Source organism: Tupaia chinensis, unplaced genomic scaffold, assembly GCF_000334495.1.
Source record: "Tupaia chinensis unplaced genomic scaffold, TupChi_1.0 Scaffold000078_1, whole genome shotgun sequence".
Taxonomy (NCBI): Eukaryota; Metazoa; Chordata; class Mammalia; order Scandentia; family Tupaiidae; genus Tupaia; species Tupaia belangeri.
Genome location: NW_006159539.1, coordinates 5725377 through 5741460, shown reverse-complemented (window position 1 = coordinate 5741460; position 16084 = coordinate 5725377). Strand labels below are relative to the sequence as shown.

Below are 16084 nucleotides of genomic sequence, written 5' to 3'. Positions count from 1 at the left end.
GAGAGAGGGAAAGTGAGAAAGCAAGCAGCCAGGTACAGGACTTGAACCACAGTCCACCATGTGGGAGCCCTGTACTCTTAACCACCACTCCACCTGCCGGCACTAGTTTTAGTAGTCTTTTATATCATTAATTGTTATTGCAGTTCCATGGATGTGTGAGAGAGAAAAAAAAGGAGGATTTTCTCTGTAAAGACAAGGTTCGACATATACGGTATCTATAAAAAAGATACTGTTCAAATTCTCTGTATCATTATTTTCGTGCACATGATTTATCCAAGACGGTAGTCTGACTTAAAGTCTCCTGCTCCTAGCACGTTTTTTCCCTCCTCCTTCTATATTTCAGGCCCATGTTATTTGATTCTTAAGATTTATGAGTTTTATATGTTCATTGTGAATTGTGCCCTTTATCAAAATAAGATTTTTAAATCCCATTTAATGCACTTGCTCTTGAATATGGCTTTGTCATATATTACTCTTGCCATGCCTGCTTTAATTTATGTTTGCTTATTGCTTTTCATTTCCATAGTCCTCCTTTCAAGTATTTGAGTAGAGGCGAACAAAGATATAAAATTATCACTAATTCTCATACCCATTATAGTTTTTTCTCTTTCTCTTTTTGAAAGTACCTGCTACAGACCGCCTGTATTGGGGTTTTAAGCCAGTAATCTGAAAGTTTTGTCATTTAATCAGACAGACTAACCGGTCATTTATTTATTTATTTTTTAGACAGGGTTTTGCTATAGGGCATGTGCACTCACCAGAGAGACAGAAAGACAGAAAGTGAAAAATCACCCTCAAGATCACCCTCAAGAGAGGATGGCCACACCAGAGTCCTTTCTTCTCTATTCTCCTATCAGGACTTTGGCCACACACATGCATGTGCCTTGCATGAATTTCAAGCCACTGGGTCCAGGACTCAAACTGTGCTGGAGTCCAGTGAAATAAGCATTATGCCACCTTCTGGTCCCTGCTAACCTGTTATTTATAACAATTTTACTGTTTATTTTGTCATTTGGGTTTTAGGCTATTTTCCATGCTTAATTGCTGTTTTCTTTCTTCTTTTTCTTATGCAATGAGAACCAGATCTCCTTTTATCTGCCCACCCCATCACAGTGCTTATATTTCTTCTAGTGTTTCCCTTTTAGTTCCTTTTTGAGAATTATTTATTTTATTCTATTTATTATTATCACTATTTTTAATTTACTATTGAGTACTTATACTTCCCAGAGAGAGAGAGAGAAAAAATGAGAAAGCAAGCCACCAGGTCCCAGACTCGAACTGCAGTCAACCATGTGGGAGTCCAATGCCTTAACCATTACACCACCTGCTGGCCCCATCTCTCTTAGTTCTTAAAAATACTGTGTTTTTGGACCAGCAGATGGCATAATGGCTACATTGCTGAATTCCCATGCAGTCAACTGAACTGCTGTTCGAGTCCCAGACCTGGTGGCTTAAAACTCACACTAAGCCCATGTGCATGCGTGCCTTAGATTCTGAAAGAAGAATGGAGGAGAAGGTATGGTGGCCTAGCCATCTCCTTTGAGGTGTGATTTGTTACTTTCTGGCTCTGTCTTTCTGGTGAGTGCACTTGCCCTATAGCAAAATTCTATGTAAATTTTTAAAAAAGTATTTTCATTTGCATTTCTCCATCTACAGTAACAATTGACCTTGTTTTCTATATGACAGATGCTTTTCACACATATACGTAAATTACAACCACCACAACATAAGGAAGATAATAGTATTTTTATATGTACACTTTTTTTTTCTTTAAGATTTTGTCATAGGCATATACACTAACTGGAAAGAGACAGAGCTAGAGAGAAAAAGTGAGAAATTACCCCCCTTCCAGGGAGCCAGACCACTCTACAATCCCTTCTCTTCCATTCTCCTCTTGGGATCTTGGTCACGCACGCACATGGCATGATTTTCAGCCACTTGGTCTGGGACTTGAGCCCTGGTTGACCATGTGAGAGTCCAGCACTTTAACTTCCATGCCACCTGCTGGCCTGCTATATATACACATTTTAAAGGTGAGAAAATGGAGTGATGAGGAGGTTACGTGAAGAATGTTTATAGCTTTCCCAGAATCCACATAATAACGTGGTCCCAGGTGGTTTGACTAAGGGCCTGTCCCCTTTGCCATCCTGCCATGCTCCTTTTCCATGACCAAGAATTAATCATATGACTATAGTTATTTAAATTGAAAAAGTTAATAACTTGCTTCCCATTATTTCTCCCTTTCATACCTTTTTAAAATTTCATTTTTGATGCCGGACGTATGTGCGTGTGTGCCCAAGATCCAGAGAGGAGAATGGAGGAGAAAGGATTGCAGCGTGGCCATCTGGCCCCGTGTGGGGTGATTCCTTGCTTTCTCTCTGTCTCACTCTTGACTTTCTGGCTAGCGCACGTGCCCTACAGAAAAAAAAAAAAAAAACTAAAAAAAAATTACAAATTCATTTTAGAGGCAGGTGATATTAGCATTTGATAAAGTGTTTTCTCCCTAAGGAATCATTTGTTATGTTTGTGTTATGTAGGAATGATATTTTAAAGTCATTTATAGGTAAGCTTGTTTAACTAGACTTTATTATTGTCCTTTGTACTGTTCTTTAGTTTGATTTTGGGCCAGCTGAAGTATGTCTTCCAGTCATTATTTTCAGTAAAGATAAGGTGCTGTGTTTTCTGAACTGTAGCTTATGGGAACGTGTGTGCTACATTAGTTCATGAGCAAAAACTGGGCTGGAAATAGATTCATTGGATTATAATCATTGCTACTTTCAAATTCTAAGCAATATTCCATTTCCTCTGGCATGAGTGTTGCAAAAGGAAAAGTGAGTCAAGAATTAGTTTTTGTGTCTAGGTGTATGTATGTATAATAGGTTTATTTACACACATATGCACAGAGACCCACCCACACAGAAATACACTTTGTTTTTAAGATTTTTTTCTTTTAGAGGTTTTTGCCTTAGGGTGTGTGCACTAGATGGAGAGGGAGAGACAGAGAGAGACAGTGAGAGAAAAAGTGAGACATCACACTCCAGGGGAAATGGCTACACCACAGTCCCTTCTCTTCCAACCTCCTCTTGGGATTTTGGGCATGCATGCACACATACCCAGTGTGAGTTTTAAGCCACTGGGCCTAGGACTTGAGCCATGGTGGCCATGTGGGAGTTCAGTAAGGTAACCATTACATCATCTGCTGGTCCCTCTCATTTATCTCGAAACTGGTATAGGTAGACTCCTTATAGTTTCTTTACCTAGTACTTTTCAAATGCCTGCTCTCTGGAGAAAGATCTCCTAAACAATCTCTTTCTAGGAGGAGGGAGTTTATTATTGCTTGTGATTGTATAGGAGGTAGAATAGCGGCCTCTCAAAAATGTCCACATCCTAATCTCTGGAACCTGTAAAAGTGACACTTTGCATAGTAAACGGGTTTTGAAGATGTGAGGAGTGATTTTGAGATGGGGAGATTATCATGGAGTATCAAATTGGGCCCAGTGTAATCACAAGGGTCCAAGAAGTAAAAGAATGAGGCAAAGCCACAGCCAAGGAAGATGAAGTGTGGAAGTGTAAGCAAATGTTGGATGATTTACTCAAATCCACTAGTACTAGTGGTGTCCTACCAGGTTCGGGATTTGAACCATGGTCGGCCATGTGGGAGTCCAGAGCCTTAAACACCATGCCACCTGCTGGCCCTTCTGTATTTAATACATAATTAAATGGACTGGTATGATAGGAAAAAAATAAATTCCTACTATTGGGTCATTGAAAAAGTCATGATGTATTTTTCTAGGTTTTTCCATGCAAAAATGTGTGATGACTTTTCTGACTCAGTAGTTAGTAGATTTTTAGCTTGGCACACCCCTGGAGCCTTTGGTTCCATTTTCCTTCAGTATGCTCATGACTTGTCTGTGTTGCTTAGTCCTGTATAACTGTGTGCTGCTGGGGGTCTCTGTCTCATGTACCCCCCAGTGCTGTGGCGTGCTCTGTCTTCGTGGTCTCCATAGCCTTCCTATGACATAGTGATAGGGAGAGAGCTTTATGCTCTGCCCTCTTTCTGTCAGTGCAACTTAAAAACAGATTTCATATTATGCAGAAACATGCAGGAACAATGCTTTTCTTTCAGCCTCACTGCACTTCTCTGATATAGGAATAGCCCCATTTTAATTGCTCAGTGTCCAGGATGTATTGGGAGGATTAGATGAACAAGACTACTTCTAAGTGATCAGGAGTGATGCAAATGTCAGAGGCTGTTCCATCCTATTATGGTTACCAAAACCACGTTAATAATAAACACTCTATTTCTGTTCCAGACTCACCTTGACATCCTGGAAAAAAGCGTCAATCCCAAGCACATCTACTTCCGGCAGGAGGTTCTCTGCCAGACGTTGGGAGGGAATCCATGTCCATTGGTGACCATCACGGCCATGCCCGAGTCCAACAGCACTGACCACCTCGAGCAGTTCCGTGAGTACAAAGGGGACTCTGTGGAAGATTTGACTAAGGACATCCATTACAGCCTTGGAAACAGTGTTCATTTTTAGATAAACAGTTAGGGAGTGTCTGTCTTGGTAGAAATATACCAACTTTTTGTGGTGTGATCCAAAAGGTAAATATTGATGTCACTGTGTTGTTGAAGGGAGAGATGATGAACTGCATCCGTCCAGGGGTTGTGAAATGACTTGCTCAAATAGGCAACAGTGTATTAGTGATGGCTACTTCCTCTCCTAAAACTGAACAAGGGCTGGAAGTCACATTTTCCCTGTGATCACCGCCTTCATACTGCTTTCAGTCAGCCAAGGTTTGCCAAGGGAGGAATTGGAGTCTCGGAAGCTTGACTGAAGAATCACCTCAATAATCTGAATCCCACCTAGCTCTGTAGGGTTGTGGCTGTGAAGGCTCTAGCCAATAATAGTGCAGCAAAACCAATCCCAGGCGCCAATCTGAAGTGCACATGAGCGTGCATGCACACACACAGACACACATGCACGCATACACAGACACTCACACAAATAGACATACACACACAGAAACACGCAGATAAACACACTCACACCGACATATACACAGACATACACACCTTTTAAACTATATAGCCCTGAGCACCAGTGTGCCTGACTCATCACCAATGAGTTCTTGTCAATGGAGTCTGACATAGTTTCAGATCCTAAGGAGGCAAAACAAAACAAAACAAAAAACAGATTGAGGAATGTTCTGGAAGACAAGGAAGTTTGAGAGATGGAAGAAAAGATGAGGGCATAAAGGTCAGCTCCTTTATTCCCAAATATGCAGCCTTGCTGATGAAGTACTAAGGAGTTCAGGTGACTCTTTGGAGGATACAAATGGAATTTCTCACACCCCATCAGCATCTGACAATGGATGCTTAACAGTCTGGCTAATCAACAGCTGATTATCCCATCTGAATTAATGAGGCCCTAAAATGCTTTAATGAATAATAAGGGATTTTCCAAAACTTCTCTTCCACATTTTATGCATTTCAGAGCAATTTCTGTAACAGTCACGGAGCTTTTCCCTAGGCGGGTGAACAGTGTTTGGGGTTTGGAGGCAGTAGTCTTTTCAGGGCAGCCTTCGTGGGAGGATTATTTATTTACAAAAGTAGATACATGTTAAGTCGGTGTTTTGCAGGCTCTCTTTCTTTTGGAGAAGTTTTTTTTTTTTTTTTCCTTTACTATAGGGCGTGTGTGCTCACCAGGAAGACAGAGAGAGACAGAGAGACAGAAAGCAAGAAATCCCCCCCTGGGGCGATGGCCATGCCGCAATCCCTTCTCCTCCATTTTCCTCTTGGGATCTTGGGCATGCAAGCACACAGTGCCCGGTGTGAATTTGAGCCACCAGGTCTGGGACTCGAACTGCTGTCAGTTACATGGGAGTCCAGCGACATAGCCATTATGCTAACTGCTGGTCCCACAGGCTTTCTTTCTTAAGCAGTGAGAAGAACCTGATGTATAATTACTATATGGATGTGCTAGTATATTTCCGTATTTGTTGATGCTGACTTCAGTACTTCTGTTACTATTATAACCACACAATTCATTCTTACTTTAAAAAGAGACTTGAGACAAGGCAAAGTTTCCTAAATAACTGGGTACATAGACACACAGATAAGTGCTGCAGCTAAAATAATAATAATAATAATAATTTTAAAAAGAGAGAGGGCAAGAGAAAAGATCTTTTAATACATACTCTTTTTTAAAATTAATTAATTAATTAATCTGCTTATTTGCTGTGATTTTTCAAGCCACCAGGTTCAGGATTCAAACCATGGTCAGCCATGTGGGAATCCAGTACCTTAATCACCATGTTTCCCCAATAGATACACTCTTATATGAATCACAGGAGGCTGCTTTCTGCTCCCCTTGCAAGATTACTTACAGTGAATTATGTTCTCTATGTGTCTTTGCTGTTCTTTTCTCTTAAATATGTGCTGGTGTTATCTATTATTCACATCAGTAGGTATCATGGGTAGGAGTAGGGAGGGGTCCTCTGGGAGGTTTTTTTGTTTGTTTGTTTTTTTTTTTTTTTTTTTTTTTTTTTTTTTTTTTTTTTTTTTTTTTTTTTTTTTTTTTTGTCACTCAGGAGTGATACTCATTGAGCCAAATCTTGAGGAAACCAAGCTTTGATTTAGTTAAAGGGCTTATTAGGGCCATCTTCATGGGTGTCACCTATATAGTTGCACGGGTCCCTTGCTTAGAAGGGTCATACACTTCATTTATTGCTCTTTTGGTGCCATCTTGAAATTCCTTACAAAGTTTTAAACACCAGATCCTATGTTTTCATTGTGCCCTGGGCCTGAAAATTTTGTAACTGTTCCTGGGAATGATCTAAGGTCATAGAGCTAAAAAAGTGGCAAAGATGGGGCCGGCAGGTGGCAATGTGGTTAAGGCACTAGACTCCCATGTCACTGACCATCGTTCAAATCTCATACCTGGCAGCTTGAAAATCACTACAGGTGCATGTGTGTGCGTGCCCAAAATCTCAGGAGGAGAATGGAGGAAAAGGAACTGAATCATGGTCATCTCTCGGGGGCATGATTTCTTACTGTCCCTCTCTCTCTTTCTCTTTGATAAGCTCATGTACCCTATGGAAAAAGTCTTAAAAACAAAAAAGAAATTCCTTATAAAGATTTAAACACAAGGCCCCATGTTTTCACTGTGCACTGGGCCTGCAAATTGTGTAGTTAGTCTTGGGAATGATCGAAGGTCATAGAGCTAAAAAGTGTGAAGACTCTCCCTGCTCCCATCCTCTTTCCAAATCATGCCAGTAGAGTTCTAGCCTATTTTGTCCTTTCACTGAAAATTTTATTTGTATGAATTATGTAACTCATTGGTTTCTTTTATCATGGGGGTTCATTAAAGGACCCTCCCTCTTTTATAGATGGTTAGGTGGGGCTCAGGGTAGTTAAATACCATGGTCAGTAGGGTGCCAAATTGTTAATCTTATTATTGTTTATTTATGTTTTTTTTAGAGAGCTTTGTAGGGAATGTCATTCACTAAAGAGACAGAGACAGAGAGAGAGAAAGTGAGAAATCACCCCTAAGCGGGATGGCCATGCTGCAATCCCTTCTCCTCCGCTCTCCTCTCAGGATCTTGGGCACACATGCACATGTACCTGGTGTGAGTTTTAAACCACTGGGTCCAGGATTCGAACCGTGGTTCATTATGTGGGAATCCAGTGACATTACCATTACTCCATCTGCTGGTTCTGCTAATCTTATTTTTCATGTTAGAGTCTACACAGTTAAAAATGTGCAGACTTTATCCTGTAACATTTGCTTGCATCAACTTCCTGGCTTTAGTCTGGCAGCCAGAACTTCTCTCTCCTCTTCTGTGTCCTGCAACTGTTAAAAACTTGGTTGCTAAAACATCTCTTGCCAAATCAGCCACAGAAGTAAATATCTTCCTGCATTTTATTTTCCTTTTCTCACCCAATGGAAACATTTGCAGGGTGGATTTTTCAGGCGCTATGGCCAGAAGGGAGAGAAATTCTTAGAGGCCCAGGACCTCAAGGTCTCAGACTGCTCAGATACCAGCACAGAGCTGAGATTAGATGCTAGCCTGCAGTGCTGGGGCAGTTTCACCTGGGCTGCATAATGACATCTGTGTACAGCAGGCTGCAGTAACTACATGAATACATGCCATCGCTATGTTCCTAAAAGAAAAAACCCCGGCACAATATAAACACCGTTTACTCTCCAAAGTGCTATTAACTGCACTTGTAAATAAGAAATGAAACCGCTTGACTTCATTTGAACCACAGAATGTGCTGTATTGATTTAGGAAGAGAAAACAGCAAATGAATGAGCCAGTAGCTGAAGATTCTCCTGCCTCTGAGCTTCCCTCTAGACCATGCACTTACATGGTCTTACCAGTGTCCTTCTTCCCAGGGACCAGGTCAGCTTTCCTTCAGGATTCTATTTAGCTGTGATCTGGTTAGTTTCTGGTTTAGTGGCTGCCACTCACCCTTCATAAGGAGATATTTGTGCACCGAGAGACTTTCCTTCCACTGTGTAGGATTATCAGTTGAGTCTTATTTTAGAAACCCAAGAAATAAGAGCATGGTGATAGGGCCTAGGGGAGTTCCCTGCTCAAGGCTGGAACCCCTGGTGGTCTGGTGTGAAGTCCCAGAACTAGAAATTACAGGGGACAATTTAATTATATTTAGTTCTTCTGGCCTAGGCTTCAGAGAGTCTCCTTGAAGCATTGATGTGATTTATTTTTTCCAAAGGATTTTCTTTTAAAACATTTATATTCCTGGAAACATTTAGCTTTACTTTCTTGATAAATATATTTTCCATTCAGAAGTGACCAAATGCTGTTTTTTAAATTTTATTTTTTTATAATTATGATTTGATTTGCTATAGGGCACATGCACTCACGAGAGAGAGTGAGAGCGAGAGAGCGAGAGAGAGAGAGGGAAAGTGAGAAAGTGAGGATACAACCTACTAGGTCCAGGGCTTGAACCGTGGTCAGTCATGTGGGAATCAGTGACTTAACTTCATGCCACCTGCTGGCCCTACTGGATTGCTATTTGTGGAATTGAGGAATAGTGACTTCTTGCAATGCTCTCTGCAAAGGACTCAGCACTTTATACCTTGAGATTGGAGCCTTCAGAGCCAAAGTGTTGGCAGCCCTTCAGAAGCAAAGACATTCTGCCCTTTTCAGTGGGACAGCAAACAGGGAACTTTTCTGAGAAATTGTCACTAATGCCATTATAGAAGAGATGGACTTGAGGAAATTGCTGATCAGAGAGAGCAGTTACAAAAGGATAATGGCCATGCTGCAATCCCTTCTCCTCCATTCTCCTCCTGGGATTTTGGCCATGCATGCACACATGCCCAGAATGATTTTTAAGCCACTGGGTCTGGGACTTAAATTGGACAGCCATTGTGGGAATACAGCAACATAACCGCTAAGCCATCTGCTGCTTCCTCTAGGCCCTTTTTAATGAGTAAGCTTTGGGATGTCAGAGTGGGCCAGGACATTTGAGATTTTCATAGCAGAGAGTAAAGAGCAGGAGAATCCATAGGACAGAGCACCATCTCCAACACATTGAAACAGAAGATCTCAGGGCTGGCAAGGAGGATCTGAAAATTGCTCCCAGTGTTTTCTGAGACCAGTGTCCGTTAGTTAAGGGTATTCAGGCATAATTGCATTTGGCCTAGTTAAATCCTAGTCAACTATTACATGTTAGTAGATACTTTGATTAGCAGACCTATGAATGTGGTAACTTCCAGAAAAGAGTTGAGAAGTTATCTTTTGTTGGTGTACTCTTCAGAAATGGTGTGTGTGTGTGTGTGTGTGTGTGTGTGTGTGTGTTGTGGTATCTACTTTCCTGGATTTGAATTGAGAGATGCTGAATTTATGCAGAACTAAAGAGCAGTGCAGAGTAAAGAAAGATTTGGGGGGGTCATTATTCACCTGACCTGAGAGAGGAGAGTAATCTTACCTTTTCCCAAACATAGCCATTTCCCAAATCCTGCCTGATTTCTGCTGCCTCCTGTGCAGACTGTGTGGCTTCTGTGTGGAAATTCCTCTTCCTCATGACCTTCTGGTCTTTCTGTCTTTGTTCTTATCACCATTTTGCAGAGAGAGACTCACAGAAGGCAATAACTAACCACCCAGTCACAAGTCTAGTAAATGAGAAAGGAGACTCTAGGTCTCAGTCTGGTCCTACATTCCCATAGACTCTGCCTTTCCTGGGAAATATCTCAGAAATAGCCATAATCAAAACATACTACTTATGGAAGACCGCCATCGTCTTGTTAGCTTTTCTGTTTTCTGAACATCTCCCCCATAACCTCCTACTCTTGAGTTGCCGTTTCAACCCAAGCATCTTGGATTGCGTTTTGGTTTTAGGAGGCTACATTTCTGTCATGGACGACTTATCTTTCTCTGGAGCTTTATTGCCAAATTGGACATCTACATATTCAGACCCTATACCATCATTTTATTAACTACATTCAGGAGCAATCCAAGAGGAGGAACGAAGTGGTGGAAATTTTTCTGAGGGAAAAAAATGTCATTCTCTTATGTATTCTTACTCTCCAAATGAATAGTCACTGACTGACTCACTGATGAAAAGCTAAGAAACAACAAAGATGGATGTGAGGGGGTGGATCTGCTATTTTTGCAATCCCAGACACCTCCACCCTGCATTTATTAGAACCTAAAAGAGCAGAGCATAACCTTTCTGTGTCTCTGGAGGTGAGCTAATCTCACCCCCACTGCTGCCTTCTCTGGGGGCTTACACAGGGCTCTTTCCAGGGGGCCCAAGGTGGGGGGAAAGCTGGAGGCTGCATTTGCAGTTCTTAAAGATTACCTTTCTCTTTCTTTTTCTTAAAAATATTCTTACAAAAGCAGTGTTCTATTCAGCCTGCCATTATGCTAAAAGCTTTTTCCTTGGAAGACAATAGCTGTTCTCAGAAAAAAAGATTTACATGGGGTCCCGAGGGTGCAATGAGCTACCACGAGGCACCTGCCTCCAGTTGGGAGTTGTCACTTGTAAGTGGTTTTAAATTAGAATGGAGTGGAAAAATACACAGTTACAGAATTCCCCTTTTGGCTTCTTTGCAAATTATTTTCTATCCTCTCTGGCCTTTATCTCCTTTTGTGACACCTGATCAGGTACGAAGAATGGAACATCCCTTCAGGGAGAGCTGGAAGTGACAGCAGTGGTCCAAGTAAAATAGAAACTCAAGTGAAGGAATAACTTCTCCCTTTTAGAAATTTTTGTAGTTTTATCCTGCCCTCCCCAGGCATGTGGGGCTAAGTGTTACTGTGGGATCACTGAATTTTAGAGTTTAAAAATCTATTAAGACTGTTGAATTTAGATTTCTCCATTGCAAGGATAGGGTTCAGGGACGTGAACTGACCTGTCTAGGTGACTGAGCTAGTTGGTTGCAGAGAAAGCTCTACATCTTAGGTCTCTTGTTTCCAGGTGAAATCTTATTATTAGTAGTAATATACTACTTCTGTTTCACTATTGGAGCTAAAAAAAAATCAACTGTAAGAGCATAATAACTTCTCTCCATGGAAATCTTTAATAAAAGGAGTTAGAATGAGAGAAAGAAACTGAACTGTGCCCTTTTCTTGCCTTGGGAGTTCTATCTCTTTAGACAGCCAGGACCAGGAATTGTAATAGATATTAGAAATACACAGATAAATATTATTTAATCTTTGTCATTGCCACATGAGCAACCTACGGGAGGTGTTTGCATGTGTGGGGAGAGACAGAGAAAGTCATGTAAACAGGTCATTTTAATATAGCACATAATGCTAGAAGAATGGTCTAAGCAAAGTTCAGCAGAAGCACAGAGAAGAGAGCATTTATCTGTATGGTAAAATCAAAGGGAGGTTTATAGCCACTTGGGTAACTTGTATAAACCCCATGTTGCTTAGCGGTCATGTATTGACACAGTTTTGTTTTCAAAGAAACCTCAGGTGGGACTCAAAAATAACTTGAAAACAATTTGAATCTTTCTTGAGAATATATGAAAAAGAGAGTCTATAAAACACACCGGAACACTTATTTGTTGTCATTTTCAAGTCACTGGGTCTGGGACTTGAAGTATGGTTGGCCATGTGGGAATCTAGCACCTTAACCACCACCCCACCTGCTAGCCTCCACCTAAATTTGTTTTTACTTGTCTTTCTTATTGCTATGCATGCAAACAACTAGTGTCTCATGATAATCTCACCCTCTTTTAACACCAACGTTGAAAACTCTAGGGCATTTATACCAGTTAAATATTTCCTTTTTGTTGCCCATTTTTGTGCTGTTCCTTCCAGTAAAAGGAAAACCAAGGATCCCTTCTCCTTCCAAGGCTGGCTTGAGGGACTGAGGGAGATCATAAAACCTTATAGTTTAATATCCTGTTATGTAAGTGTTTTACTCTCACAGAGTTTTACGTGACAATATGTTGTTCTCTGAGTTGCCTCATGAATTAAATAAGAAAATAGTCATTATGACCATCTTGTGGATGACAGAAGTAAGATTTATGGCAAATGCCATTTGATCTGCATCTTTTAAAATTTATCTTACACATTCAATCACTATACATCACTTAGCCTGTAAAGTGAATTTATTCAACATGAGTTCACTTCACCCAGTCCAGTTGAAGACACTGTACATGTTATCATCAACAGATTTGATCTGCATCTTGGAGTTAGACCTCTACATGTAGAGAAAGGAGGGCAATGTCTTTTCTAATAGAAAGATGACATGTGCCAAAGCAAGGAGATCTGGTCATGTTGCTGTAAAAATCGCAGGGTACCAAGACTATAGAATAGTGGATCAACTATGGCGAAAGAGGGTAAGTTGAAAAAGGGAAGTTAGGCTAAAAATTCATTGCCTTCTTTTTTATATTATGGAGTTTCTTTTGAAGGCAATGAGAAGCTAATAGGACAGTATTTAAAGAAGAGGAATAATAAGGTCATGTTTGCTTTGGAGGAAGGTTTTGTGACAGTAATATGAAGGTAAGTCTGGAGTGAGGAGGGCAGTGGTGTTGTGGAACCTGGTGTAGAAGACCCCATAAGGATTTAGGCTCTAGAAGAATTACTGCTGAGTGAAGCAAGCCAGACTATGAAAGAGAAGGATTGTATGTCTCCACTTAATATATACCAAATGTCTACACTCTATGGCAGAAACTGGAAGATTAGAAGGTATAAAACCATGGAGAGCAACTGCAAATACTAGAGTCAGTATGGGAGGAGGGTGGCAAGTGAGGGGGGTGAAGGGAGAAAGGGAATCAAGGAGAAAACAAAGAAGCACAATATTTAAGGGGCACAAAAATGGAAAATTACCTGTTGATGATAATGTGTATAGTAATATCTCGACTGGTTTAATATACAGTGTACTTACGCTGGAAAAATTTACTTTATACGCTGGGAGATATACAATATTTAAATGTAAAAAAAAAAAAAAAAACCCAAAAACTTAGGCTCTAAATTCAGACTCACTGAGCTTCAAATCTTGGTTCTGATATTTTTTAGTTTTATGACCTTGGAAAAGATGTTTGAACAGTCTGCGCCATGGTTTCACCATCTATAAATTGTGGGTAATACTATCTCTTTCATGGAGCAATCTGAAATTTGTAAAGTGCTTAGAACAATGCCTGCCACTAAGTGAGGGTCTGAAAGTATTAGCAGTTATTCATCATCTATGTGGGTGTTGCATTTCCAAATAAAGATTGATTTAAGGAAATTGAAAGGGAAGGGTCCCCATTTAAGAGATATATCTAAGAAATGGGAGATCCTAGTGACTGGTTAACAGGATAAAGGGACAGTGGGGGTGATAGTTCTACTTTTGGAGGTAGGTGGATATTTTGATGTCAACAGAGAAATATATGAACGAGAGAATAAGACTGTTATGGGGGAATAACAAGCTTGAGTTTTGGAAAAAGTGCATTTTCAGAATCCTGCAAATTATGTAAGAACTTAGGCTAAGCATAATTACAAAGCCAATATACTATAAAATATAATCTCTTTCAGAGATACATAAACAAATCTTGTATTACCTGAATAATTTTCTCAATTAGCAAGGAGACCAAAGTTGACTATATGTAGCTACTGTAGCAGAAACACGTAATATATTTCATCAGAATCAATCCCAGAATGTTCTGTTCTATAAATCTGTTGATGCAGTTTAATGATTTACATATTTTGAGGCAATCAGCTGTTTACACAGTGTTTAAAAATGATTAATTATTCCTCACACAACTCTGTGAGGTAATGGGGAAAAAATACAGTTATTATCTCCATTGTTAGATGATAAAATTGAGACCCTAGAAAGTTATACTTAGGGCTGCAGGTTAGATTTATAACACAACTATCTCAATTCTAACCCCCATGGCATAACCTTTGTATTCTAGTGCCTCTTTGAATGTGCAGTAATAAGGAAAATTCCTTTATTTTCAAGATACTATTCTTTATATATAATAATGATTGTTTATACTATAAGTAGTATGTTCTAGGCGTCTCCAGTGAGTACCCACATGATCATATTAACATTGACAGTTTTTTTTTCTCTTTTAGTTTTGCTGTAGGGTGCATTTGCTCACCAAAGAGAAACACAGAGAGAAAGAGAGAGAGGGAAAATAAGAAATCATCCGTATTCTCTTGGGATTCTGGGCATACACACACATGCACGCACACACGCACACACCACATACACATACACTGCACACACTGGCTTGACAGTTGGCCATGTGGGATCCAGTTGCCTCAACCACCACACAACTGGCTGACCTAACAACTCTTATAATTTTGTAAAATACACATTTTACTGCTTCTACAAGACTCTGCTTACCTCTCCCACCTATACCTTATCCCTTTGTCACTCAATACCCTTTAACCATAAAAAACATCTTTCTATTTCTTGAACACAGTAACCTCACTTGCTCCCCTGGATCTCTGCATTTACTATTCTGTCTGAGTCTAACACTTTCCTTTCATATTATTGCATGGTCCCTTCCTCCTTATCCTTTGTTATCCTAACTCAGATAGAAAAACCTTCCTGGCTCACCATTTCTAAGTTCTTTATCTCGTGACCTTACTATGTTTGCTTCTCAGCCTCCATGACTGAGCTTCATGAAAACATGGACTATAAGTTGTGTAGTCAATGTAAACCAGAAGGTGGTCATCTGGAAGGCAGGATGACAGCTCTTTCCAGAACTCAACTGTCCTGGCCTCCTGATTCTAGACTTCCAGACTCCAGAAACTGAGAAAATAAGTTTTTGTTGTTTAAACTATACAGTCTATGGTAATTTTTCTAGGAGTTTGATGGTTTAAGGTCTTACATTATAATCTTTAACCAAAACTGATTTTTTGCATATGGTGTGAAATGAGGGTTCAATTTCATTCTTTTGTCTGTAGACATCCAGTTTTCCCAACACAGTTTACTGAAGAAACTGTCCTTCAACCATTGTATGTTCTTGGCACCTTTGTAGAAAATCAGTTGATCCTGGGGCCAGCAGATGGTATGGTGGTTACATTGCTTGACTCCCACATGGCTTATGGTGGTTCAAGTCCTGGACTAGGTGGCTTGAAACTCACACTGGGCACATGTGCATGCAGACCCAAGATCCCAGGAGGAAAATAGAGGAGAAGGGATTGCGGTATGGCCATCTTCCCTGATGGGTGATTTCTCACTTTCCCTCAAGCCCTAAGGCAAAAACCTATTAAAAAAAATCAATTTATACTAAATGTGTGGATTTATTTCTGGGATTTCTACACTGCTTCATTAGTTCATTTGTTTTTAAGCCAGTACCATGATCTTTGTTACTATAGTTTTGTCATCGATTTTTAAATCAGGTAATTTGTTGCCCCCAGCTTTGTCTATTTTGTACAAGATTGCTTTGGCTATTCCAGAATATCTTGTAGTTTCATATACATTTTAGATTTTTTTTTTCTACTTCCATGAAAATATCATTGGAATTTTGATGGAATTGCATTCAACTTGTAGATTGCTTTGGATAATTTAATAATGTTTTTAAAAATCCATATACACAGAACATTTTCTCATTTATTTGTATTCTTCATAAATTCATTTATTGGTGTTTTAGAG

At 40.0% G+C, this 16084-nt stretch overlaps 1 protein-coding gene across 1 annotated transcript in view; it reads left to right on the top strand.

Annotated features, from left to right (window-relative positions):
* Positions 1-16084, top strand: part of AGBL1 (AGBL carboxypeptidase 1) — a 542019-nt gene that overhangs the window by 141625 nt on the left and 384310 nt on the right. The window contains exon 17 of the mRNA XM_027769246.1: positions 4314-4467. Within this exon, the coding sequence (XP_027625047.1) occupies positions 4314-4467 (154 nt within the window). The remainder of the gene's footprint in view (positions 1-4313; positions 4468-16084) is intronic.